Genomic DNA, 26,767 nt, shown 5'->3' with positions numbered 1-26,767 from the left:
TATCATAAGAAAATGTCATGAGATAGCCTCGATTAAAATGTCATCAAAACAAACACCCGAAATGAAAATAAGAACATCTCCCACGCACACATCATCTCTCACTCATTATAGACACACTAACTCCAACGAGTTTTGGCCGCTTAATACTACCATCTTTATATATGTATATAAGAACAAGGCACTTTAACTACTACAACTAACATTAATAGGATAGAGAATCAACAAAAATGGCGAATAGGTTTTCATCCAATCTGCTTCGTAACTTTTAGACTCTCTTCTACATATGCTCGAGTGAGCCACCTTTGAGCCTCTGCATTCGAGCCTGAAGACCTGATAATGCTTTCTCATCCATTGGAAGACCCACTGGGTGCGGGTGTGGAGTCTCCGCTTCCATTTGGCTCGGGGGAATGTTCTGTTGGTTCATTGGTGGTATGTTATCCGTTGATAAGTTCTCGTTTGTTGGCATCATCGCTTTGCTTACTGGCTCTGAAGCCAGTTGCATGGTTCTCATCCTTTCTCTGATTGCATCTAGCGTCCCAGGGTTGATGTTACTTGCTCGGATGTCATCAGTGTATGAATCAGATCTAGGGTTCATCAGAGGCTTTACGTCTAAGGAAGGAATGTCAGGAGATGGAAGGGTTAAGGAAGAAGGGGGAGGAGTCGATAACGGTAGGCTTGAAGGCGTTCTCCCCGCAGCTGCATTCTTCTCCACCTAAAAAATAACGAATGCAAATCTTAAGACACAAAAACACTCGACCTTTAAACGAAAGATATGAGTTTTGTTACAGACCTGAGCCAAACCGTCTCTGATGTAAGTACGAAAAGCCTCGCTAGCATTTTGGAGCTGCGAAAATATATCAACCTACACAGAGCATTGAATTGAGTTTGTAATTATGCAATAGTCGTGTGTTGATGAAGAAATGAGACGCGGAGACTTTAAGCATATCAATTACCTTTGGATACGCCTTAGTGATGTGGTAGAGGTCGTAAAGACCAATGGTGGAAGTTTGTTTATCACCGATTTTCTTGAATATCGCACCTAGCTCTTGCTTCAGCTGAACATCAGCAGAGTTAGCGGGAGGTGAGGGATTGTTGGCTGTTGAATCTGTCCAATGGGTTTGGCCCACAGGTCCTGTTGCTGTTAACATTCTTGCTGCAGCTAAAGTCTGTAACATAAAAGAAAGCATTTATAATAGTTACTATCTGAATTTCTCTGAAACTCTAATATCCACTTGCAAAATTGAAGTGCTATTTTTGCAATGTATTATTTCATCGAGAACAGATCGTCCGGATGTGCCAAGTGAGAAACCATCGCTTTAGCACATGTGCAAAGAACTCTGGACAGGAAGCTAAAAAGATTGAGAATTTACCTCAAGGTTTAGATCGATATAAGCGAGAATGATGGGTTGTGGCCTCATGTCAATAGGGACAAGAGACAAGTGACCCTTTATTGCAGCTCCTCGGAGCTTAACAAGTTCATGTAGAACAGTTTTCACCATCCTCAGAGGTTTATCATCTGCTCCAGCTCTTCTCATTGGAAAATACGGAAAACATTTACACAATAAATAGTAAGATTTTCAAAATTTATAAGAATGCATTTAAGGAGATGTACCTCCTACGTATCTCTTCCATTCCCAGCTCTTGTAGATATACATGAATGCTCTGAAGAAGTCGATCAAGATCCACTTCATATATGGTGCTTTGGAGGAGCTGAACATGGACAAGCAATTATCAGATATACATTACCAAATTATATGATGCATATCTCTCGATCGATTGCTTCGAAGCGCTTAATTTCACTTCCTCCTAAAGATCCTAATTCTAGCCCTTTTTCCTTTCTAATTACACTTTGCAAGAAGTATGACGAGAGTTCCTCTTTTGATTTCTCTCTAATTGTAATTTATATTCTAAATAACCTTTCTTTCTATATAACTGTGATCCTAGCAAGTAGGAAAGGCAAATGTTGAAAAATAAACAGCAGGGCTGGTACTTAACAACTATGTAAGTTACGCAAACAAAGATTTTCCTACAAATTTCATGGAAATAATACCTTTGTAAGTTTAATCAGGCATTTAACTACCAAATCAGAGAATTTCTGATTCCGGATAGCATATCCTTCAGCGGTAGCAGGCGAAGGCCATCTAGATGGATCTAGAGGACGTAGCAAGCTGATAAGTACCACAAATGATGACGTCCGATCTGCATTATCCTGAATTTAATAGCAAAAAGAAGAGAACATCAGAGAACTTCATAGTTACATATGAAAAACCTTAGCATTGGGACTTGGGAGGAATATCTAACCAGGATCTTAAGCATCAAAACATTTAGAGCTTTCAAGAGTTGGCTGCCATCCTCCATGCGTGGAACTCTTTCATCCAGAAGCCAGAGTAAGAGCTCCGTTATAAGGCTTGTCAGAGTCCCTTCTTTGACTGCATGCGCAAGCTTTTTATTTTGGAATGTCTGCAGCAATACATACTTGTGAGTATTGAGCTTTACAAAAAAAAACCAGTGGCTAAACAGCTATTAAGAAGAGCAGCATCACTAAGAGAACAAATTCACTCGGTGTTACCTGCATAAGTGTGTTCAGAACATATTTACAAGACCTCGATGAAGCTCCCATTAAGCTGACGTCAAATGTCTTGGCAACCTACCAGACGAAAATATATACAAGTGGTGGTCAACAGAAAAACAAGTAATTCTTCATGGAAAATGGAAGTGGAAGGGAGAGTTTTTACGGCAACCTTATTTGCTAAGCATGAAACAAGCCCATCTGCATCCTTCACGAGTTCATCAATTGCACTTTCGTCTGGATCATTAGAAGCCTGTGCCAACTCATGACACACAACTTTCATCCCTTCAACCGACTGCCACAAAAAAAAACGAAAATGAAAAAAGAAAAAACAAACCAACCCTCTCATGATAACTTCCAATATACATCAACTAAGTTTCCAAATGACAAATGTAGTCGACAAGTACAGGTCAACTTCTATCAGAACTATATAAAAAAATATCACGTCTACTAGGAAACTCAAATAAGTCACTGATTAGGTAACTGCTATAGTGGTACAATGAAATAATTACAAGTCAGATACCTGCTCCGGCGAGCCAAACATAATGATGTCCAAAGCCTCATTCCAGTCTGTTGGGCCATTAACTCCAGCGATTGTCTGAGGTACTGGGTTCCTCTCAAGAACTTGTTCGGAATAGTTTTGCCTGGGCAGGCAAAATGATTGAGTTGGGAATATTAGTAACAGAAACCTACATCATCAAAAGAACTTTCTAATACCAGTTGAAAACATTACCTTGGAAATAAAGGACCAGGGACCATTTGAGGAAGGTCACCACTTTGCTCTGCCACTTCAGGTCTGGAAACAAACAGAAAGTCACCAATAATAGACATACTAAACAAGTCTTGCTATCTTTTCTGTTCATGACTACTAAAAAACAAAACACTGAAATACTTTTGTGATTCTAAATGCATCACTAAGACTTTGCATTTATGCGGTTATGTTTATGGCCTCCAATTTAAGCATATCACTAATAATGAGTACAAATAAGTTGTACCAGAACGCCTTAAGGCTGGAAAGACGATGCAAGGCAAGATTACATAAAAAACTTCAACAAATTTACGCACCCATTTTCTCTTACGGAACGCCTCAATGCTGCTCGTGCATCCCCAGGTCTCCCTTCTCTTCTTTTCTCCATTTCTTTGATCTGATGCAGAACAAACGATGAAAACAAAACTCACAAATACAAGACTGAAGCAGACAAATAAAATTATATTACGGGCTTACTTTCCACTTAAATCTATCATCAAGCATACTCTTTTGAGCATCTGTAAGCTTCCCAACATATCGCCAGATATCATCACCTACAATAACAAGCCAAGCAATGAGAAACGAGTGCAAAATATTATCTCGAGGGCATGAACAACCAGAAGCAAAAATCTTTCCAGAATCATGATTTTCATTCCAGATTTTTATGAAATACACACGAGCCCACAAAAACAGACTATAAGACTACGTAAACTGGCCTAAAAAGACATACTATAGGACTATGTTATTGTGCACTAATCACTGTGAGACATGGAATGTTTTGATAAGAATCCATTATAACTTCTCAAGAACTCATAAATTTCATTCCCTACCAAGAATCTTATAACCCGTAGCCATGGTGTTCAAAGCAGCTTTTCTGAGTTCACCATCTCTTTCTGCTGTCAAGCTTGCAACCATATTCAAGTGTTTCAGTAGTCCATTTATCTGCTTACAACGACATATCAGAATCCAAAGAGAAGAGAGATGTCAAATAATTTGTCAAGTCTTGCTAATACCTCAGTTCCACAAGTCTCGAGTAGATATCCAATAAGATCTGTACACTCTATCCTTGTACGGTTGTTTTTGGAACGTAAACCTTCCAAAATATAGGGAAATGTCTTTGCTACAGAATATGCCTGGATAATCTGCTTCATCAGCTCACGCATTTTTTCTCTTACTTTTTCAATATTATGCCCCAACTGCACCAATTACAGAGAATTTAATATATAGACATTGAAGCACCATTTTCCTAAAGGGCAGGATTAAAGGAAAGGATTCTAATAAACTGCCCAACACCAATGAAAATTAGTATCAGATGCCTAACCTTCTCTGCCAAACAAGGCAAAAATATAGCAGCTTCTGCTTCTGTCAAGCAGTACTCCTCATCCTTCAATGTGTTGAAAAGTTCTGGAAGAACCTCAAGAACCTATTCTTACCCAGAGCAAATGAAGTTCCGTTAATATTGCATTAAAACAGTGTCAAATGCGAGCTACAATAACAAAAGAAACAATTACAAATTACCTTTAGTAGACAAGTTGTGTTGGATTTACATAATTGCAACACAAACCACCTTAAAAGAATATCTAGTACTTCTATAATTTCCTTCGAAAGAGACGGAAGCGCCTGCAGGGAAGAGGACGAAATAAATAAAACTCTCGATGAAAAATAACTTAAGACAATCTAGCAGATGAATAAGATTGAAGATATCAACATCAAGCTACCTTCTGTAGGATATCCAGCCCATCTACTTGTTTCTTAAAGTCTGGACTCAACAACCGTTTTTGCAAGTCTTCTCTGAAAAATTTCATCATATCGTTCTGCACAAACCACCGACAGTAGTTATAATACGATCGTAAGGCAGAAGTCAATTAAATCCTCCAGAAAACAAACCTCAAGATCCTGAATCTGTTCGGCCCGCAGCTCCTCAAATTTAATTCTACGAACCACCAGTCTCTCCCTGTCGTCCTGGAGATAAAACATGGAAAATGATTATTTTATCACCCTATGGGCAATATCTTAATCTGTTGGAGAACTCATTCTACCTTATTGGAGTCCTTAGTATTTAGTAAAGACTGTGACTGGATAGCTATATCATGGGCAGATGTAATTTGATCTGGTCTTGAGCCCTTTGTTGGTAAGGCTCTCTTCAGAAACAAAAAAACTAGTCAGACATTACAAATTGAATACAGAAAAATATGTTAAGAGCCAGAAACTCACAGATCTGTTTCCTTGCTTCAAGGTACCATTCGAAGTCGATTTAGAAACCTTGGAAACACCTTTCGACAATGACCCCGCCATAGCTTTTGATGATTCAAATGGTTCTGAAAACAACATCGTTAGCATGAAACGGGAACGGAAGGAGAAAACATGTTGATTTGAGAACAGGTAATGGACAAGTACCTTGAACATATCCTGGCCGTACTTTTTCCAGCACAAGCGCTAATGCTGGGCCTTGGATATCTTTGATATTTTTTTCAATCTGAAAAAAATGCACATATAATCACAGATGGGGTTTCAATTTTTAGCAATGAACAGAACACGTTAAACCCCAGGGATACCTACCGTTTCTTGTCCACTGACTCTTAAGATCTCAGAAATGCATCCTTCAGCTGCTTTTCGTACATCTGCTGATTTGTCCTGGAAAGATTCACAGAAGAATAGCAGATAAGAATCATTACAAAAGACGTAATCACTGGTTAAAGCTGATGAGGCGCTATGACAAGTTTGGATGACTCACCGTCATTGCGGTGCTTGCAGGTTTCAGTAAATGTATAGCATCCACAAAGTCACTTAATCCGGCAAGTTGTTTTGTCAACCAATCAAAAAGATCTTTACGTCCTTCTGCTCCCATTTTCCCATCTGTTAGTGCTATTATAATGTAAGGAATCTGCATTAACAGAATAAAAAGGATTGTGAGTTGAGGAAATTATATTTACAAGCAGAATTATACATGCCTAAGGAAATACTATCACCAACCATTTTGTCGAGATGTACAGCACCAAGCCACATATCAAGAGCAGCCAAGGTGCATTCTCTCATGTGCTTCTTGTTATCACCGAGACATTTCAGAACATCTGATAGAATTCCCTGAAATAGATCACTCAGCAATTTAGTAAAACTGGCAGGCAGTGATATATTACAGGGTAACAGATGTTTTCAAAGCTTGACATATCACAACCTTGCTCGCCTTCTCGACAGTTGGTCCCATAGCTGATGCAACACCTCCAATGGTAGTCAAAGTTTGCATAACAAGATTTTTATTACTATCCAACAATCGTCCTCGTAGACCACCAAATAATTCTCCTGTCGAGCGTGAAATAAAAATGGTATAGTGTAAGTATTTATGAACCTTTGGAGTGAAAAATATAAAATAACGGAGATAATGGGGAAAAAATCTTTATTTCATACCAGTTCCAGTTGGCTGGATACGTTTATTAGCCTCTTCCAGAATTTTATTGACAGCTTCGATTGACTCCAAACGCATCTAGAAAAGTTTAAAATACTCATTTTCAGCTCTAACGTCTGGAAGGAAATCGTTAGTTAAATTACAAAAAAAAAAAGATCTAGAATTCGTAGCGCACCTTCCAATCAGGACTCTCAAAGCCCTTAAGAAGATTAGGGGTAATCTTGCTACTGATATCTTCTCTAGGTAAACTATCCAGCCCTCCAGCAGAGTTCGATGTTGAAACTGATGTCTTAACAACTCTTTTTGGAGCCACAGTCCCCTGATGAACAGAATATAAGACCAGCAAGACAAACAAGAATTCTAACAATCAAGGCAATCCACAAAAATATACCTCAAAAGGGTTTTTCTCATATTCGGTGTCAAGTGCACTTAGTAGTGCAGGTTTGACATCATTAAGAAACCCTTTGATGTCTGCAAACAGAAATAAGACAGTTTAATTCTGTTCTAAAGAGATGTTCTTCTGAAAGACATAACACAAAGAAGACGCAACTTAAAGGAATTCTTAGCTACCTGGACCAACAAACTTGTGTAAAACACCCAAAAGTTTGATTGTAGCATTTCTGGTAGCAGCTGCACTAGATTGCAGTCCAACATCTTTACAAAAATCTATTACGTCCTGTCAAATGGACAGAAAAATCTTATTAGACATGAATGAATATAACCTAGATACTGCAGTTTAATTAACAAAGGTGCAACTTTTTCAAACCTTAAGTTTCAAAAGTGAGACGCCAAAGTCATCAACTGCAGAAACCATCCATAACAAGCCTTCACTAAGAACCTTGGGGTTCTTGTGCTCTTTCATGATTTTGTAAAGCTACAAGCAAAAGTCCTGAATTATCATTCTGTTCTAATTAAACTGGAAGTCAAAGAGCATTTGACAATAGCAGCACCAACCCTCTCGAAAACAAATCCAGGACCAACTGCTTCGCAGAAAGCAGTAAGACACTTCATAGCAGAGGCTCGCGTCTTTATATCTGCAACTCGTTCACTAGTGCCTGCAAATTAGTAGAGAAAACTCAGGCAAATGAGCTACGAACTAATAGTTAAAAAACTGAACTGACGTCAGAGTACAGCATTCATCAAATGGAAGTACCCGTAATGCAAAGCACAACACATTTCTTAGGAAACTTAGCCGCAGTTGAAGATATGTAAGTGATAATTTCAATGACCTGTTGCTGAACCTGCATTTCCAAGTAATATGCTTAAGTGTACTTAGAATTATTTTAGGTAATAATTCTTAAAAAAAATTGGATGGAGTAAAACGCATACCTGCACGTTTTTCTCATTCCAACCAGGAACTGCACAAAGCAACCGAACCAAGATTTCCACCGACTTGTCTAGTTCTTGAAGTCCCACTATTTCTTCTTTCAAAGACAAAGTTGCTGCACGGCAATATTAAGAAAAAAAATCACTAAACTGTAAAACAGGTGTTTTATAGAAAAAAAACGAGATTGCTAAAAAGAGCTTCTGTGTGACGTGCTAATGCAGCATTAAAATCAAAATCAGGAACCTGGCAAAACAGATTTATCCTACATGTAGTAGAAAATAAGTAAGAACCATTTAAATGAGATCAGCCACTCGACCAAAACGAAACTCCAAAATAAAAAAATATAGAAACCCCTCTGAGAATAAAAGAGTCCACTAGGCCTTCAACAAACCTTCAAGTCTTTCTTTCCATACAGTGCTCTTTAACTGAGAAATAGTTTCTGGTTTCACAAGAGAACCTAATCTGTTTTCAATCTCTTCAAGACCCATCTCAGCAGGCTATAAATTGAAAAGAAGAATGGATGTTAACACGATAAAAGTATGATAGAAAGACAGAGTCACAGACATAACAGACTGTGAACAAGAATTTTGACGTAGAATTATACTACTATGTACCTCGACATCTTCAGGTGGTTCAACAGATTTTGAACTTTCATTCCGTACAGCACCATCTTTTTTGCTTCCGCCTGTTTTGCCAGGCGCAGCCTTCTTGCTCACAGGCTATAAAAAAATTAGCATTTTATGAGACCAGATGTAACTAGAAAACTAGATAAAACAAAACTCTCATCAGCCCCCTTTTCATTACGTTGTGGGCTATGGATTAACTTAGAAGTCATGGTGGGACTGAGGCAAATTGAAAGTTGCAATGGTAACAGAAAAGAAATTAAGAAGAAACTCACAGCAGGTCTTTTCCCGCTCAACATGCTTGCTGCTGATTTCCTTACAAAGGACGCTTCTGAATTCTGCATAAAGTTTTGAAGTGGCATAACTATTATGTGGAGAGTCGATATAACTACTTAAGAAAATAACTACCACTAAAACGGGTACAAGGCATGGCATCTAATACTATGTCAAAAATCCCATTTCCACTTCCGAGATGGCATACCCTTCTTCCGTCAAAAGGATAACGTAAAATAAATCACCGAAGTACAAAATAGAATTAAGCTTCCTTTCAACAATTTTATTACACTTTTTCCTTCTTTTTTTCACTCTTCGTAATTTCATCATTAATTACTTACCATTATAATATATCCACAGCTTTTCATTCCTTTTTTACACATCCTAACAATTATTAATTTTGTGACAAACAAAAGAAAGAATTAATTTATTTGTAGCTATGTGACAAGTAAACAAAAATTGATCAAACCAGTGAGTTCTTCGAACTTATTTTGCTGGAGGCTGTTTTCTATTTGTTTACATTAATATTTTTAAATTGTTATAAATGCAAATCAAGTTAATATATAAATAATTATTTAATTTAAATGTAAAGTATACATGTGAATAGTTATTTTTAATACAATATAATATGTATATGTGTTGTTTCACACATATATTCATTTATCTAATAATCAAATAAAAATCAATAAGAACTATATAATAAAATTGCTGTTTATAACAATAAATTAAATAACAGTATGTAACTTATTCAATTTTTATGTTTAAAATGTCATATAAAACCCTTTAAATATATGGTAAATATTAAAAATATTAACCACTTAACACTTAAAATAATATTAATGTATATAAAAGTTAAATAATGCGGGTAAAGTTCTAGTAATATTTAAATAGCTCAATGAAAAACGACAATGGAGATCTGACTAGAAACTTACCCCTGTGGTCGTGCTTCCAACTGAAGACTGAACTGTCACTTTTATATGAAAACGACATCCAATTAGAATGCGATAAAAACACATACAAAACTTGATGTTCAGCTTAACGGCTGTGTGGAATAGATGTTCACAAACCTGAGCTTGTACCAGCTAATTCCCCACCAGAGCTTGCAATCATTTCTGAAAGTTTCTTTCTTCTAACATCATCAAGTTTTTCCAACGACTTTTCAAGAGGTCTCATACCTACAGACTGACATAACCAAAATATAACAAACATATAAGGAGTAGGAAAATGTGTGTACAAGACTCATTTATCCATATATTCTAAAATGTGTACAGCATTAAGGTACCACAGAAGACAGAGAATTGGTTGCTGTTCAGCACAAAAATAAAATGAATACCTTCGCTATTGCAGCCAAAGCCGAAAATGCTGCATCCCTCACATCAGGAGTTCCATCATTGAGACACTACATCATTCAAAAAACTTATAGGTTCGAACAATTTATTATTTTTCAATGTAGAAGTGATAACAGCGATCATAGCTCAGCTCCGCTAACGCCTAAATTGTACTGCAACCTTTCACACGTTATTTGTCCTTTTAACAATAGGCTTTTTCATATAGATAAGCTTCCATGACTGAGAAACTTCCATGCATATATGTTCACTCAAAGTGAGTTTAGGAGCCATTAGGCACAAAAATACTGACCTCCATACATAAAGGGACATATTCTTTGTGCGCCTTTAGAATAAGAGCCTTGTTACTTGTTTCAAGGCAGAATGTCAACCAGTTTAATGTTAAAGAACGCACAAGTGGTACTTTGTTTTTCACTGCCGTCTTTACATCTGCAAAAGAGAGCAGAGTTAATTTGGAAACAGATGAAAGATAGAGATGTTTAAATTAATCGGTCGCCACACGTCTGGATAATGATAAAAATATCTGATCAAGATAATAATAATATTCCACACAACAATCCAAGATAAAAATTACTCTTGCCTTCTATAATGTCAACAAGATTCAAACACCCAGCTTTGTACATTGCTTGTAACGTTTGTGTAAGCGCCTCTGCGACGGTTGGCTTTTTCTCTTTCAATTTTTCCTGTTAAAGGAACAAAAAGTGATTACGTTTTGAATCAATTGCTGAACGATAACCCAGTCATGACAAAAGGAATATTTATAATCGAGAGACTTGATGTATCTTCCGGTAAAAACAATTTTGGATAAATTATTCTAAAGACTCACAAGTAAAACAGGTAGCATGAACCGTGAACTAGCGGAGAAATGTGTTCTTAAACCACGTGCAAGATTTCCAATGGCTTGAATAGCTTCCACTGCAACGGCTAAGTTCACATCCGTGATAAGCTGCGATTGGAATGATTTACAAAAACTATCAAATCGCAGGTTTATAGGCAAGCAGTAATAATTCTTGAACTAAGGCAGCATCTACACATTAAAACCGAAATATTTTCCCTATTTGAGGGTTTAAATATAACGCATGAACTTCAAACTACAGGTTAATCAATAAGCACATATGTTTACGGCATGCATCAGCACCAGTTAGATATTACTATCATACTACTGCAAGGGAGCTAAAACATACAAAGGAATATAAGTATATAACATATAAATAATAATCAATGCAGCCTGGACTTCTTATCGTGGAAAGTTAACTACCTTCTTTAAGGTCCGACAAATTTCTGAAAAATCACCAGGAGCTATCTTTTTTGTCGAAGCAAGCTTTGTTAGCTCTGCAACAGCCTCCTTACGTTCTGACCACTTCGTAGCTTTCTAAAAGAGACCCAAAAATGGTTAGTGCAACGTGTGCCATGCAATCAACATGGGAAGGAAGTTAGTATCTTATATAAAGTTCTTTCAATAGAGAACAACCGCAAGAAACAAAAGCATAAGAATCCACAACTCACCACTCCGTCCCAGAACCCAGACTTTTCCAAAGGAGTCAAAATATCCACAGGATCCATAAGATCATACTCATCTATTTCCTGAGGCGCTGATAGTAATGCGTTGATAAAGAAGAATCAAAGTAAGCAGCTTTCTCAACATTACTTATTGAAGAAACAATTTATTGAACTACAAGCTACGTACCATCAGCAACAGGTTCTTCACTGGGCCTATCACCCACCACATCCGAACTAGCTTCTGCCTCTGGCTCTTTGTCTTGCTCAGACCTTGAAAGCCAAATACATAAATAATCTAATTGCAGCTTTTCAAAATCATGCTAGTAGTGTTTTCAACTTTTGAAATACGCACGCATATAAATTCAATTATTCAAAAACTTGACATAGTAAAAAGAAAATATTCACAATTATGAAGCTAAATCTGGTATGTGGCAGTTAGGCTAAAATCAAAAGAAACAATTCTTATAGTTTGTGGTAGTTACCTTATCTTTCGAGCAGGCTTGGCACCCACTGAAACATTGGCAAGCTCAGCCTCCAGCTCTTTTTTCTTACATAATAACAATAAAAACGAATATTAGCGTCTGCGAAAGAGCACAAGAGATTAAAGGAACTAATTCGACAGCTTTTGGTGCATAATCAAAGAAGACAATATCAAGTGAAATTTTAAATCACGAAAATTCAGCCAAGGTAGTGGTTCTGATCAGCAATCTATATGCTATCTGTTATACTAGAAACCCAGTTGATATCATCTTGGTGGCATGGCTAAGCTACAAACGTATGGATCAACATAAATCTTACCATTGTATCTCTCATTTTCTCAAACAAAATAGATTTTACAGGGTCTTTTCCAATCCAACGGCATAGCTCCAGAGTCACCCCTTTGGCAGATGCACGGACGTTCTGATCTTGGTGGTCGAAAAGTTCCGGAAGCATCTTTAGAATCCTTTTGGGTGGAATAATCTTTGATCCAAAATCACTAAGACAAAAAAAAACTAGTGTCGTTATTTCAGATAAGAGATTTAAAGAACCAATGGAGAAAACTAACTAAGACTTCAGAACAGACCTGAGAGCTTGAAACATAACGTCTACTGCAGGTACCACAGCCTTTGCAACTTTATTCTTTATAGCTTTCTCCAATGTATCCTACAATCATGACAAATCCGTTAAATTGTGCATGGACGATGTTTCTTGACAGTTGTAAAAAATCAAAATGACTGAAACGATGCATAGTGGAGTCTTCGCCTTAAACCGGGGTCTTAATACTCGAGCAGTAACTTTAACATGACACAGAACTGGGCAACGGAGACACATGATATATTCTACATCACTCCGTGTATGATTACATTCTGGGTTATAAAGCACTTCACTTCTATGTCACCAATCTACATAGACCTTACAGAGTCGCAAGAACGTAGAATAGGGGCATACCAGAAAAGCATCAACAGCTTCTAATTCTACCCAAAGCAAGAAAGCCTCCTGCGCCTTCTGCACAGTCTTGGGCCTACCCGTGAGACACTTGGCCGCAATTGCATCGCAAACTTCCTTTCCATACCTTCCAAAAACCACAAACAAGCTAAATTCACATGCAAACACAACCGCTCGCTCCACAAGAGCATCAAAACTCAACACCACCGTACCTGCTAGCGTCTGAGTCAGCTGCCTTCAAAAACGCAATCAATGCATCGAGCGCCTTCTCTTGCACCGGCGCATTGGAATCCGCCACCGTCTTTCTAAACAAGTGACCTGCACAACACAGAACAACGATAAGTCCAAAATTCAAAAGCAGATCCGCAGCGCGAGCGAGATCGAATCAGATCTGAGCCAGCCGCGAAAATTGAAAAACTCACCGAATTCGCGGAGGCGAGGGTCCTTAGGATCGGTGATGGAATCGCAGACGGAAGCTAGGTCGACGTTGGCCTCGTTCCTAACTTTCCAGTTCTTGTGAGCGAGGCGATCCTCCCATGGGAGCTTCTTCGCGTCCTTCAATAGCTTCTCTTCCTCCGACATTTTTCACGAATCAATCAATCTCTCCGATGGTATCGATCTATTTATTATACGAGCCTTCTTCGTATCGTCTCCTTCAGCTTTTTCTCTCTCTCTCTCTCTCTTTTCAAATTTTTTTAAGGCCGGCAAGAGAGAGAAAGGACAAACGAGGAGAGAGAGAAAAGAATGGAGCCTAATCAGCGAGAGAGAGAGAGTGGAGGAATTTTGGTTTCTACGTTTAAATCGGTGGTGTGATTATTTTCTGTAACACTTCACGCGCATTGCTGCTGGATGTTAAATCGACGCGCGATTATTTGAAATCGTCTTAACGAGCGTTTTGTTTCTCCGTGGAAAGATCGACATTTTCAAACTATACTAGGTTAAACCTTGGATTGTCAAATCGGGCTTGGCCCAGCCCAAAAGACGTTTTTTATATTCTTTTCAATTTGTGTATATATATCTAACTTATAAAATGATAAATGACTTTTTATTCATTTTAAACATACTTATATGTCTTACAGATATTATATACATGTATATAGACGACTAGTCATCATAAAAAATATATAACTTAATATATAAATGTAAAATATATGAATATGACCAAATTTATAAATTATATTATTTTTTATAAAGTATGTTGAAATAACATTTTAGTTTGTAGTATTAGAAATGAAAATGTCATTTCATATTCATGTGAATTTTTATATTTATATATGAATTATTGAAAATGATAATTGTGATTTTGTGTTACACGTTGATGACAGTGTGTCATCACCAAAAAATAATAAGAAGAAGAAGGTGATTAAGAAATGTATGAACTATTTGATGTTGTATTAATATATTTGAGGAAAATTCATAAAATCATAGTATATATAATTTTATTAAGATTAAATATCCTAGCTTTTCCAGTTTTTATTTGTAAATACACAAGTTTAGAAAATTAAATTTCAAATTAACACAAACTCAAAGAGGATTTATGGATTTATTATTTTATAAATTTTATGTAATTTTGAATTTTTATAAAAATATATGTATTAGTTCCCTGATTTTGAAATATATTTAAGAAAATCACTTTTTGAATTTACAAGTTAGTAGAGTTAAAAAATTGAACCATAATTATGTCTCAGTAAATTACTAATTTTATATTGTTTCAGAAAATGTCATTCTTTAATACTTTTAAAAATAATTAAAATGTAGAAAAATCCTTGTTAAAATCATTATTATTAGGGCAAATCTCCAAAATAGCACATTTCTAAGTTTATATCATAAAAATGGTACTCAAAAACTAAAATGACCAAAATAGCATTTTATCTTTTGAAAAATTTAAATTTTTTTATTTTTCAAAATTTGAAATCTTATCCCCAAAACCTCACTTCTCAACTCTAAACCCTAAAACCTAAACTCTAAACCCTAAACCCTAAATTCTAAACCCTAAACCCCACCCATTGAGTGCTATTTTTGTGACTTTTAGCCTTAAATGCTAGTTTGGGAACAAAAACTTGATTTAGTGCTATTTTGGTCTTTTTCTCTTATTATTATTAGAAGATTGAAAAAAAAATCAAATTCAAAGTTTGAGCTGAACCGGTTGCTGGTTGCAACTCAAACCGGTTAATCTTTAATGATGGGTTTCTCAGGCCCATTGTGATACATACCGGACCCAGCAAGCTGTAGCCAGTCTGTAAATAAACCTGGGTTTTTGATTCAGCGAAATAAATCGTCGGTCGACACGTGCGGGAAGTCCTGGTCGGCACGTGTGATGATCACTTCGCCTCTCTCATTGGTTGTAAATCGCCGATTCCCTCTCCAAACATTTTTGGTTTACTGAACACTCCCACTTTCTCTCTCTTCACTCTCTCTCATCAACCACACCTTTTACAGCTCAAAATATCGTCTTCTTCCTCTGTCCTATTCTCCTTCATCATCTCCCTCCTCGCGGATCCAATTCGACGTTTCCGATTTGGGGGTGAAGTGCGAATTGGGTTTTGATTTATCAACGAATCGACTTCGAGTTCGTTTCGAGATTACTGTACGGGTTGACTCTTCAGTTCTATTCGTGGTGAGACTGCAATGATTGCTCGAGGGAGCTGGGCTTTATCGGGAGTGAATTTCAATTTCGGTTTCTAATTTTGGAAATTGTGAATGTGAGGTGGGTTTGATCCGTTTTGGGAAACCTTACTGTTTTTGGGTTTTGTTTATGTAGATGAGAGAGAATGAAAAGGTTGTGTTTTGATTTTGTGGGAAGCTTGTTGTGTAATAGAGGTTGTCAGCATATAGTTTAGTTTCGCTTTCTAATTTTGGAAATTATGAGGTGGGTTTGATCCGTTTTGGGTAACCTTACTGTTCTGGATTGTGTGAATGTAGATGAGAGAGCATGCGAAGTTTGTGTATTGATGTTGAGGGAAGCTTGTTGTGTGGTAGAGGATTTCAGAAATATAGTTCAGTGTGGTTTGACTTGATTGAGTTTCACTGAGGAGGAGGGTTTGCTGTTCTTATTATACAAAATCTAATGAATGATAGATGTTGTCGGAAGGTTGTTATGTAATAGAGGATTTTGTAGTTTGGTTTTTGGTTTATGTATGTGAGTGTTATTGTAAGAAAGCTGATTCGGTGGGTGATTTTGGTGATCTTTAGGTGCACGTTGGTAGATGATTGTTGTATGGGTAAGAGAGGATGTCAGCATATAGTTCAGTGTAGTTTGGGACAAATTGTTTGTCTTGAATCTTGATTGAGTTTCATCTGAGGGGGGTTTGCTGTTCTTGTTTTACATTCTAATGTAGATGTTTCTTTATCTTCAGGAGCTTCTTTTTTGTTTGTTGAAGATAAGACAAGGCGTTACCAAGCAGCTGAGTATATGTCAGGAGGGAAACATTCTGGAGTCTGTTCTTTCAGATGATTGACAGTAATTATATTATGCTGCTGCTGGTGAAGCGCTGCTGGTCATGGCTTCTTATGATCTCACTGCTTTGTGCACTGACAAATGAAATTGAAGCGATTAGTCCTGATGGTACAGTGACATGTTTACTTAAATCTCTTCTTGTGTTTGACGGAACTATGACCACCGCCCATTACGCTGTAGATTTTCACTCCTTTTTGTTCTTTAGGTGAGGCGCTTCTAAGCTTTAGAAGTGGAATATCTAGTTCTGATGGTGCCATACGTCAGTGGAGATCAGAGGATCCTGATCCTTGTAACTGGAAGGGAGTGACTTGTGATGCGAAAACAAAAAGAGTTACAGCCTTGTAAGCTTGAGACTTGTTTGGTTTAGCCTCCTTTTTCTTCTATATGTTATGCATTTTTTATCGGTTCCTAAAGTTTCTTGTGCACAGGAGTCTTACTCATCACAAATTAAGCGGACCGTTACCCCCTGAGCTTGGAAAGCTGGATCAGTTGAAGCTTTTGTATGTGCTAACCTTATTGAATTTTTTTTTTAATTAGAGTGTCTACTCCTGCATAACGTTTCTGCATTCCCTTGGTATCGCAGAATGCTTCACAACAATAATTTATATGACTCAATACCTGCAGCATTGGGAAATTGCACGGCATTGGAGGGAATGTAAGTTCTTTCCCAAAATACTTATGCTGTTCAACTTCATTGCTGAGATGGTTTTTCAACATATGCTTTTATTGTTGCCGTATAAGATTGTTGTCTTGAAAGTTTAGCTGGCCTACAAAATCATGTCTGAAATTGTTTTCTTGCAGATACTTGCAGAACAATTACCTCACTGGGCCAATCCCAAGTGAAATGGGAAACCTGACCGGGCTTAAAAATCTGTACGAAGTCTTTCTCCCTGTTCTTCTATAAATTTGTTTTCATGGTCTCTGCAGGATCTGCTATTTGTTGTTCCATTAGCTACTTGGACCATTTAGTATCATGGTATTCTTAGCGGTTGAGAATCTGGTTAATTCCCAACATACCTATGGTGAACATTGTGATAAGTGAAAAAAGTCTGGAATATGATAATGAGTGTTGTGAATGTATGCTAGAGCTTTACTCAAATCAAAGGGACATATTATTTGAATTCTTCTGAACTACTAAACTGATTTTTCTCTCTTCATAAAGGGACATCTCAAACAACGGGCTCATAGGAGCTATCCCTGTTTCACTTGGGCAGTTGCAAAAGCTTACTAGTTTGTGAGTGACTACTACTCTCTAACTTGTTTATTTTGTTTTGTAGCCCTGTGTGTATTTTTGAGTGTCACTGTTGCTATTTGCTAACTAGTTTATTTTCTTTTGAAGCAATGTCTCAAACAATTTTTTGGTGGGGAAAATACCTTCTGATGGCTTACTCGCCAAATTTTCGAATGTCTCGTAAGTATAAATCATCTTCACCTCTTTCTCCAACCAGAGTTTTGGTAACAAAGATGGAGAAATCTCTCTACTGTTGATCTGGCAAAACATATATATTTTTGTAACTTTGTACCATTGTATAGCTGAAAATAACAGATTGTTGAGCCGATGCATTACTCTTTGCAGCTTCATTGGGAATCTTAAATTGTGTGGAAAGCAAATTGATGTGGTGTGCCAAGATGAGAGTGGAAACTTTTCTACTGGTTCTGGTCCTGCACCAGGTAAACCAGCTGCGTCATTATCAATTTGCTGGCAAGGTTATGTGGGTTATAGCTTTTTGTGACATGAGTTTGATTTTTGGTCTCTCAGAAGGTAAGACTGGTAAGCTGCTTATAAGTGCATCAGCGACTGTCGGTGGACTGCTCCTAGTGGCGCTCATGTGTTTCTGGGGATGCTTTCTCTATAAAAAGCTTGGTACCGTTGAGAGTAAAAGCCTTGCGATAGCTGTCGGTGGAGGTGACCATGCTGACTCTTTTTGTGGATATCATCTCTAAAAAAGTTTGGTGAACTATGTTATAATTAACTCTCACAGCTTGACACCATGAGAAACGATTTTATTTGATTCAGGTGCGTCTATCGTGATGTTCCATGGAGATTTGCCCTACGCTTCTAAAGACATTATCAAGAAACTGGAAGCTCTTAACGAAGAGCATATAATAGGCTGCGGAGGTTTTGGAACAGTTTACAAATTGGACATGGAAGATGGCAATGTTTTTGCGCTGAAGAGGATTGTAAAGTTAAACGAAGGGTTTGATAGGTTTTTCGAAAGGGAGCTTGAGATTCTTGGAAGCATCAAACATCGTTACCTCGTGAATCTACGTGGATACTGCAACTCACCCACATCAAAGCTTCTTCTGTATGATTACCTTCCTGGTGGTAGCCTTGATCAAGCTCTTCATGGTAAAAATCCTCATCTTTTTAAAGCTTTCCCTAACCGATAATTATGATTCTACTGATTGAAATCTTTGGATGTTCAGAGAGAGGCGACCAACTGGATTGGGATTCACGAGTAAATATTATAGTTGGAGCAGCAAAAGGGTTAGCATACTTGCATCATGATTGTTCTCCTAGGATAATACACCGTGATATAAAATCAAGCAACATTTTACTCGATGGAAACCTTGAGGCTCGTGTATCGGACTTTGGGCTTGCCAAGCTTCTAGAGGACGAAGAGTCTCATATTACAACCATTGTTGCAGGCACATTCGGTTACTTGGCTCCAGGTAGGACTAGTAATAACGATAATGCTTTATTAGCCTTTTTAACTCATTGTAACCTATTATGAGTGATGGTTGCAGAGTATATGCAAAGCGGTAGAGCGACTGAGAAGACCGATGTTTATAGTTTTGGAGTTTTGGTTCTTGAAGTCTTGAGTGGTAAAATACCCACGGACACCTCCTTCATTGAGAAAGGCTACAACGTTGTTGGTTGGGTAAGGAATAAGGAATAGTGTGATCCAGCTTTGGTAATAAATAATGTTATGAGCACTAAAAGCTTTAATTTGCTCTTGCAGCTAAACTTCTTAATCAGCGAGAAGCGTGCACGAGAGATTGTTGATAGAAGCTGTGAAGGAGTAGAGACAGGGAGTCTTGATGCTCTTATATCAATAGCAACAAAGTGTGTGTCTTCAAGTCCAGACGAGCGGCCGACAATGCTCAGAGTTGTTCAGTTACTTGAATCTGAAGTTATGACTCCTTGCCCTAGTGAGTTCTACGATTCCAGTTCTGATTGATCACATTCACAGGTCTCTGTCTTCTCTATTTCGATTTCTGTTTTATATATCACAAGGTTGATCAAGCCATTCATTTTCAGTTTCTCTTTCTGTATTTTTTGGCTTTGAGTTTTTTTTTATGATCTTTCTTGTATTGGTTAAAACTTTTCATTGGAGCTGAATGTGAAACTAAAATGTATATGATTATTGTAGAAACAATGTAATATTTTTATAAGAAAGATCTGAATAAATTTCTGTATATTCCATGTAATTTTGAGCTGGTTTCAATCAGAAACTATCAAAGAGAAACTATAGAGAATGGTGTCACATATTAAAAACTTGGATTATGATTTTATATATATATCCCCAAAAATAGGCCCCATATAGTATTAGTATTTATGGAGAGTATTTTCTGAATATGAACTAAAATGTATATACCATTGTAGACTAATATTTTTATAAAGAATCTGAATAATTTTCTAATTCTTTGTTTTTCATATTTTCCAAGTTGTACTTTGGAGCTGGTTTCATTCAGTCACTAACTATCAAAGAGAAGAATGGTGTCACATTTATTTAAAACTCTGTTTATGATTTTTTTATCTCCATAACATAGTCCTCATATGATATTAATAATTATGGATAATATAAAACGAAGCCTGTAGCCGTTTAAAGTCCCAAACCAGCAGAGCAATCCATGCGTTGAAACGACACCCTTCTCGTCTCCAAGTCATACCCAACCAGAAAATCCATCTGAGCGAAGTTCCCATAGATGGCAACCTCAGTGGTCGGAATCATACTCATGCAAACCATATCTTCACTCACTTTCACAAACGCATTGAGAGGACTCAACTTCACGTCAGCGCCGGTGAAGTGCATAGTTATCTCCGGCAAGCCTATCTCCGCGTTACCGGACTTGAAACAGTGCGACAAAAGCCCTTGTGGATCACTCACACGCTTGGCTCCAGTCACGGACTCTTCCACCGCCGCGCCAAACCCGTTGTAGAAACCTGAGTCAAGAAGCGTCAGTGTAGTTCCTGAGTCGATGATGATGTTTCCCTTGGTTGTCGCCGAGGATGTTCCGTAGCTTCCGGTGTACGGAATCTTTGTTTTGCCGACGGAGATAGCTTCTAGGGTTAAGTAGTAGTAAGTCTGAGGCTCTTTATCTACCAATGGTGTGGATAACACGCTGGAATCTTTACTTGTACCGGAAGGTATCGAGTTTGTTCCTAGGTTTATAACGCTAGTTCCATTCATGGTAGACGACTTGTGCGACAAGCAATAAGAGAATCTCTTTGAAATCGACGAACCAAGCTGTGAAACTAGTGATATCTCACCACCACCGAGACCGATGATCCCTGAACCAGTCTCGTCGAAGGTTCCGCCGTTGTTATAGCCGCAACCGAAGACAGTTCCGGGGAAAGAGACGGGGGACCCTGAAGCTGTGCCAACGGAGATGGTCTCTGTCGCAACGTCTCCTTTAGTGAACGATTGGTCTCCGTACGAGTAACGGTACTTACATACGTTTTGAGACTCGTCGCATCCACGTTCGTTGGTAGATAAAGCGTTGCAGTGACGTGAGTCGCAAGGCACGTTCTTGTACGTAGATGACTTGTTCTTGTCGAAGATTGGACCGTTCTCTTTGTAACATTGTTGACATGGTTTGCATTGGACCCAAGTTAGGTCACTCCCTGTGTCGGCTATCGCGAGGACGTTCGTTGGTGGAGTACCGATGGTGATACTCATGAAGAACTCGCCTCCTGCTCCTATTAGACCGGACTGGAGATCGGTTTGGGATTTGTGGTTGAAGCGGCGGGAACGAGAGATGGAGCGGAGGAAAGCGGCGTTGAGACGGTCGGTGGCGGTGGTTTGTGGGTTGTAGAGTGGGGAATGAGGAGAGTCACGGTGGATCAGCTTGACGGTGAAGTGGTTAGGGCTAGTGGATGAAGAGATAGTTGTGGACAAGAAGAAAAGAGTGACGAGGAGAAGTGAGGTCGACATTTTGAACTTGGAAAGATTGTGGTGGAAGAGTTGTAGTGGAGAAGAGTTTTTTATACACAAAGGAACTGTGAACTTGAAGAGACTGAAACGGTAGCTATAATTAAGTGAGCATGAGGTGAAAGTCTGAAAGGCAATTTGATTAGCTTTAAATTTTTCATTAAGGCTGATAATATAACGTGAGATTAGTGGGGGGAGGTGGAGGCATTAATATCTTGAATTTATCAACATCTTAAATTTGGGACTTAGGAGATTTAGATATCTCATTTTTGAGCATGTATATGTTATGCACTGACGTGAGATGATATATGTTATCATCTTTATGTTTTGTGATCAGATGGCAAATGGATATGAAGTTATATGGTATTTGCTATTCCACTCACCTTGCCGTATTGAATCTTTGTGGCATCAAGAAATGACTGAGGGAGATTAAGAGTATTTTGATTTATAATCTGAAATCAAGTTTTAAAAGGGTAGTTCTGGGAATATTAAATGATTAAATTATTTAATTTATAAATAGGTTATGTGAATAATAACAAATTTGATGGGGTACTCTAGTTATTTTTTATAAATCATAGGTTAGTCTAGGCAATTTTTTCAATTTATATTGATAGGTTGACACTGATACTGTGATACATGTCATTATGAAAGTACTTCTAAAATACTAGGGGCGGAGAGAACCCTGGTGGAAGCACTGTGGCATAGTGGTCAAGGTTTAAAGGTTTCTACACCTAGGTTTGGGGTTTGAACTCCAGACAACGCAATTTCTACAGGAAGAAGTAAAGCGAATTATGCAGAAAATTAGAGAAAATACTTACAAGAGATCTTCAACATGGCGCAAGGAGTACCGTCAGGAATGAATCTCATATGACTACTCAGATTCTCTTCATAAGGCAGGTAGAATTATAAAAAAAAAAAGACTATAGAACCCTAGCTTAAGAGTACATTTATGAATTTATTACCTTATTTTCAATATCGTGAAAAATAAAGTTATGTATATATATGGTTTGATTACAAAGGAGATAACAATAATCACGGTCTGATTATGCAAGATTCGAAATAAAGAAAAGTAAGAGCATCAGCAACCGTGAACCTGCGCACAAATTCTTAGAAATAGTAATTAGAATTTTTTTATTGTTTTTTTTTTTTTTAGCTGAAAAGAAGAGATAATCATTCTAGGCCCACAAACAGTGACAATACTGCATAAGAATGAATCCTTAAGCAAGGATTATTTGAACCTTTGGTGACACAGAAACCTAAAAACACGGGCCCCACATAATTATTTTATTAATTTTTGAACAGTTAAGGATTACTTTAAATCCTGCGTTGCAGGTGCTCTAATATTTTCGTGAATATAAAACGTCCGTGAAATCGAATATAAGTATGTATTACTAGCTTTCATGTTGGGGTTCCTTGAATAGACCATTTAAGGTAAGGGTTTCCTAAACAGAAAAAGAATTAATCTTAGTGATGGTGACGGCTTGGTTCTGATTGGCAGGAATTCAAAGTTCCATGATGTTTTTTAATATATATATATATATATGCTTATAACAAATCTACCTTTGTATTATTTATTTTCGCATTTTTAATACTACAAATGCCAATCATCTTCAAATCTCTTTTTACTTTTGTTGACAAAGAATCATCTTTAAATCTCGAAGTTAGGTCTAGCCTATAAAATTTTAATAATCAAATAAAAATAAAACTGAATATTTAATTTTATTTTTTTGAAATAATCTTAAATGACGTCCAATTTTAAACGAAGATAGTATACTAAGTCATGAACTTAATGAATATATATATTATATATATAAGATATAATAGGGGTGTCAAAAAAAATAATATTAAGGTGTATTAATTATGAAAACAGTGCTGCTAAAAGATATTAGGACAACCGTGCCTGCGCGTTTCTTCTGATTGCCGAATGGCTAGGAAAAGCTGCGATCAAGGAGAATAGAACTTTCCATTTTAGGAAAGTTTTCGAGGGTGAACTCTCTTTCTCTTTTACGTTTGAAGCCAAAAACTAATTGTGCAAAGTATAATACGGCGGACAAATTGATGTTCCGTGTGTTTATACAAAGGATTCAACTTAATTGAAATTACTCCTATTTTTCAAAGATTGAATTTACATTTTTAAATTTAAAACTTTAGTTGTTGTATTTGAAAATAAAATAAAACATAACATAAACTGCAAAAATAAGTGGTGAAATATTTATTAAGAAACAGATAAAACAATTAAACAATTAAAATAAAAATTAATAAAGAAATATAAGAATATAAATATTTTTAGTATGTATAAATAATCAAAACTCATTTTTAATAACAGAGATAATATATTATTACGGGATATATTTGAGAAATTACCAAAAATATCACGTTCATAATATTACTTTCATGTTTATCTTAACCATTTTTATCATCTATTTTAAAGAGAGAAAATACATTTATAACCCTATGGATAACTAATATAGATTTACAGTTTAGAGTTAAGGGTATGATTTTTGGAATATAGAGTTTAGGCAATTAATAAATATATAATTAAACACTTAATTTAAAAAAAAATAAAAAATAGTTTCAAAATGAATTTTCGAATTTCAAAAAGAAAATTTGAAAAAAAATTAGAAAATTCAAAAAAATTATAAAAAGTTCAAATTTGAAAAAGTATAATTCAGAAAACATAAAAAAATTAATTTTTAAATTTATTTAAATAATTATTTATTATATATATAATAAGGATATAAGAGTCTTTTTCCTTTTAATGGATAACATATTTTTGAAAATATTTTTTAATATTGTAAACATGAATAATGATACCAACAAAGTGGTAAGCATGAAAATTCTTCATATGTGTTTTGATCTAAAATAACATAAGATTTAAAACTTGTTCCCAAGTACATAGTGAATACACAGAAATTTTAGAGTCTATTACTAACATTCAAACAGTTTTACTCACCTCTTTTAACAAAATACATGCGTCTTCTTTTTCTGTGGTTGTCATAGTTGGTATTAAAACATCTCCAACCCCACTCTATATTTTACTCTAAAATTAAAAAAAATAAGGTGGAAAATGAAGTAATGAACAAAAGATAAAATGATTACTCCATTTATAGAGTAATGCTTTTATTTTTTGTTTATCACTCTATTTCCCATTTCATTTTTTTCTATTTTGAAGTAAAATATAGAGTGGGATTTGAGATGTTATAACATATGTAATTTAAATACACCCGGAAGAAATAACATTCCAGATTTCCATAAACTAAAAATATTATAATAGGTAGATATTACTTTAAGAATACATTCTTACTTTAAGAACTAGCTATATAAGTGTCCATGTTCTAACATTAGTCTTGAGCATCGAGCCATACAGTTTTGTGAGGTCCTCTACCCTTCGATCAATCCATCTTAAATTACACGTTTCTCCCTTGTTTTCTTGAGAAGAAAGCTACCCCTTAACTAAGCATACGCTTTAAAAGCTCTCAAGGTTTCAGTGATGGTGAATCGTGGTAGTTCAGTCACACTTTTGTCTGGTTTTCTTATAATTCTTCTAGTGATACAACTACACTTTGATCCCACGACGGCAGCTCGACATGCACCTGTTGTTTCCTGGTCACCACCTGAGCCGCATAAAGATGATTTTGTGTGGTACCACAAGATCAACCGCTTCAAGAACATAGAACAAGATGCGTTTAGGCCAACTCACCAAGGTCCTAGTCAAGGTATTGGACACAAGAGCCCTCCTGGTGTGTCTTAAAATACACATTTGGTTCTGAAGAGGGTACCGCTTTGTCGCTCGGAGTTCGTGTTTGTTTTTGATATTTTGTGTGCCGTTTTACGTTGGGTAAAAGAAAAGAAGAAGAAAAAAAAGAGAAGAAGTTGCATACCAGTTTCTTGTGGGGAGTATATGAACGTGAATCGAACAAGAAAATGACTTCAGAGTGTGTTTTTCTTATAAGTGATACTTTGTCCTTTACGAAAAGGCCATGAAGATATCTCTTGGTTGCTTATTTGGGTGTTTTTGTTCTATGAAGAGACTTGAGATTTCCTCTCTTTTTTAGTAAATGTATATTTTCTCAGTTTAAAATAAAATTAATGGGGGTATTCCAGGTTAATCAAAAGCAAATTTAATGATTTTGATGGCATAATTTTATTATCTGCGAAACAGTTAGATATTTGTTTTAACTAAATTTTATAGTTACAGATATGAACATGAAATTTTAAATATTTTTGAACATATCTTATATATTAAAACAGAAGTCACAACTTTGATTCATGTATGATTTTTTTAAAAATGGACCCTCACTAGAAATTAGTTAATTCATTTATTACTAATAATATAGATTTATAATATATCATTCCTAATATAACATCCACTCCTAAAAATCCGGATGGGTTAACAACCTCACCTTGATTCATGTGTGATATTTTGATTTGGATCATTATTTAAAATTTGTATTAAATGTATTTCTTTAATGCTAATATATAATCTTTTAACTACTTAAATCATAATATAATTTGATATCTTTTAATTTAAGTATATATAGGGGGTGATTGGTAGTTGCTGTAGGTGCTGTCCACAGCCCTATTTATTTCCACAGCACCAAATTCAGAGCAATCAAGCTTTAAATTTTTTTTTGAAACCACAGCTCTTAAAATATCCTACAGCTGTACAAGTGCTCTGCAGAGCCAAATATCCAAAGCAATTTTTTAGTGCTTCAATAAAATTCTACAGCAATAAAATCTAAAGCCACAGCAAAAAGTCTACAGATTTTTTTCTACAGCAAAATATTTAAAGCTACAGCCATTACCAATCGGACCCATATATATATATATATATATATTTAATTTTCTTAACAAATGTGTTGAAAAACATTATAACAATATTTTAATTATAAAAAATTGTATTGTATATAAATATTTTCACTAATTTTGTAATTAGTAAT

The 26,767-nt window shown here is 36.2% G+C and overlaps 4 protein-coding genes across 6 annotated transcripts; 2 read left to right on the top strand and 2 right to left on the bottom strand.

Moving 5' to 3' along the window:
• Positions 1 to 13,995, bottom strand: LOC103857573 (protein MOR1). Of its 2 annotated transcripts, none has more exons than XM_033286721.1 (52): positions 13,637 to 13,995; positions 13,427 to 13,532; positions 13,218 to 13,341; positions 12,853 to 12,932; positions 12,588 to 12,765; positions 12,272 to 12,336; positions 11,977 to 12,059; positions 11,796 to 11,881; positions 11,548 to 11,661; positions 11,116 to 11,235; positions 10,870 to 10,972; positions 10,582 to 10,718; positions 10,277 to 10,342; positions 10,011 to 10,125; positions 9,876 to 9,913; positions 8,946 to 9,008; positions 8,662 to 8,766; positions 8,439 to 8,544; positions 8,050 to 8,162; positions 7,874 to 7,961; positions 7,675 to 7,775; positions 7,487 to 7,594; positions 7,291 to 7,396; positions 7,112 to 7,191; positions 6,896 to 7,039; positions 6,723 to 6,798; positions 6,493 to 6,617; positions 6,291 to 6,401; positions 6,052 to 6,201; positions 5,877 to 5,951; positions 5,715 to 5,793; positions 5,532 to 5,635; positions 5,357 to 5,458; positions 5,205 to 5,279; positions 5,036 to 5,131; positions 4,836 to 4,937; positions 4,639 to 4,740; positions 4,331 to 4,513; positions 4,148 to 4,259; positions 3,795 to 3,871; positions 3,635 to 3,714; positions 3,303 to 3,365; positions 3,093 to 3,213; positions 2,742 to 2,864; positions 2,570 to 2,647; positions 2,302 to 2,460; positions 2,051 to 2,209; positions 1,613 to 1,710; positions 1,371 to 1,527; positions 954 to 1,166; positions 791 to 862; positions 1 to 712 (listed from the first exon to the last, which is right to left on the bottom strand). In XM_033286721.1, the coding sequence occupies exons 1-52, from the start codon at positions 13,794 to 13,796 to the stop codon at positions 278 to 280; spliced, it is 5,916 nt and encodes a 1,971-aa protein (XP_033142612.1). In that variant the 5' UTR covers positions 13,797 to 13,995; the 3' UTR covers positions 1 to 277. The 2 variants fall into 2 exon arrangements, with proteins under 2 accessions (XP_033142612.1, XP_033142613.1); XM_033286722.1 differs by having other exon boundaries at positions 9,876 to 9,907; positions 13,637 to 13,992.
• Positions 9,773 to 26,357, top strand: LOC103857704 (precursor of CEP4). The gene is made up of 2 exons (XM_033286723.1): positions 9,773 to 9,784; positions 22,893 to 26,357. The coding sequence occupies exon 2, from the start codon at positions 25,318 to 25,320 to the stop codon at positions 25,576 to 25,578; it is 261 nt and encodes an 86-aa protein (XP_033142614.1). The 5' UTR covers positions 9,773 to 9,784; positions 22,893 to 25,317; the 3' UTR covers positions 25,579 to 26,357.
• LOC103857572 (LRR receptor-like serine/threonine-protein kinase FEI 2) lies at positions 15,580 to 20,098 on the top strand. Of its 2 annotated transcripts, none has more exons than XM_009134779.3 (14): positions 15,580 to 15,921; positions 16,571 to 16,779; positions 16,877 to 17,012; positions 17,100 to 17,171; positions 17,255 to 17,326; positions 17,473 to 17,544; positions 17,834 to 17,905; positions 18,011 to 18,082; positions 18,248 to 18,342; positions 18,431 to 18,577; positions 18,689 to 19,021; positions 19,099 to 19,344; positions 19,420 to 19,553; positions 19,635 to 20,098. In XM_009134779.3, the coding sequence occupies exons 2-14, from the start codon at positions 16,665 to 16,667 to the stop codon at positions 19,851 to 19,853; spliced, it is 1,785 nt and encodes a 594-aa protein (XP_009133027.1). In that variant the 5' UTR covers positions 15,580 to 15,921; positions 16,571 to 16,664; the 3' UTR covers positions 19,854 to 20,098. The 2 variants fall into 2 exon arrangements, with proteins under 2 accessions (XP_009133027.1, XP_009133028.1); XM_009134780.3 differs by having other exon boundaries at positions 15,582 to 15,831.
• LOC103857705 (probable aspartic protease At2g35615) lies at positions 19,858 to 22,893 on the bottom strand. The gene has a single exon (XM_009134925.2). It carries the CDS (start codon positions 21,828 to 21,830, stop codon positions 20,499 to 20,501), a length of 1,332 nt encoding a protein of 443 aa, XP_009133173.2. The 5' UTR covers positions 21,831 to 22,893; the 3' UTR covers positions 19,858 to 20,498.
• Positions 26,358 to 26,767: the final 410 nt, after the last annotated feature.

This window comes from Brassica rapa, chromosome A03 (genome assembly GCF_000309985.2).
Source record: "Brassica rapa cultivar Chiifu-401-42 chromosome A03, CAAS_Brap_v3.01, whole genome shotgun sequence".
Taxonomy (NCBI): domain Eukaryota; kingdom Viridiplantae; phylum Streptophyta; class Magnoliopsida; order Brassicales; family Brassicaceae; genus Brassica; species Brassica rapa.
The sequence above is the reverse complement of the archived record's forward strand: the minus strand, read 5'-3'. Positions and strand labels throughout refer to the sequence as shown.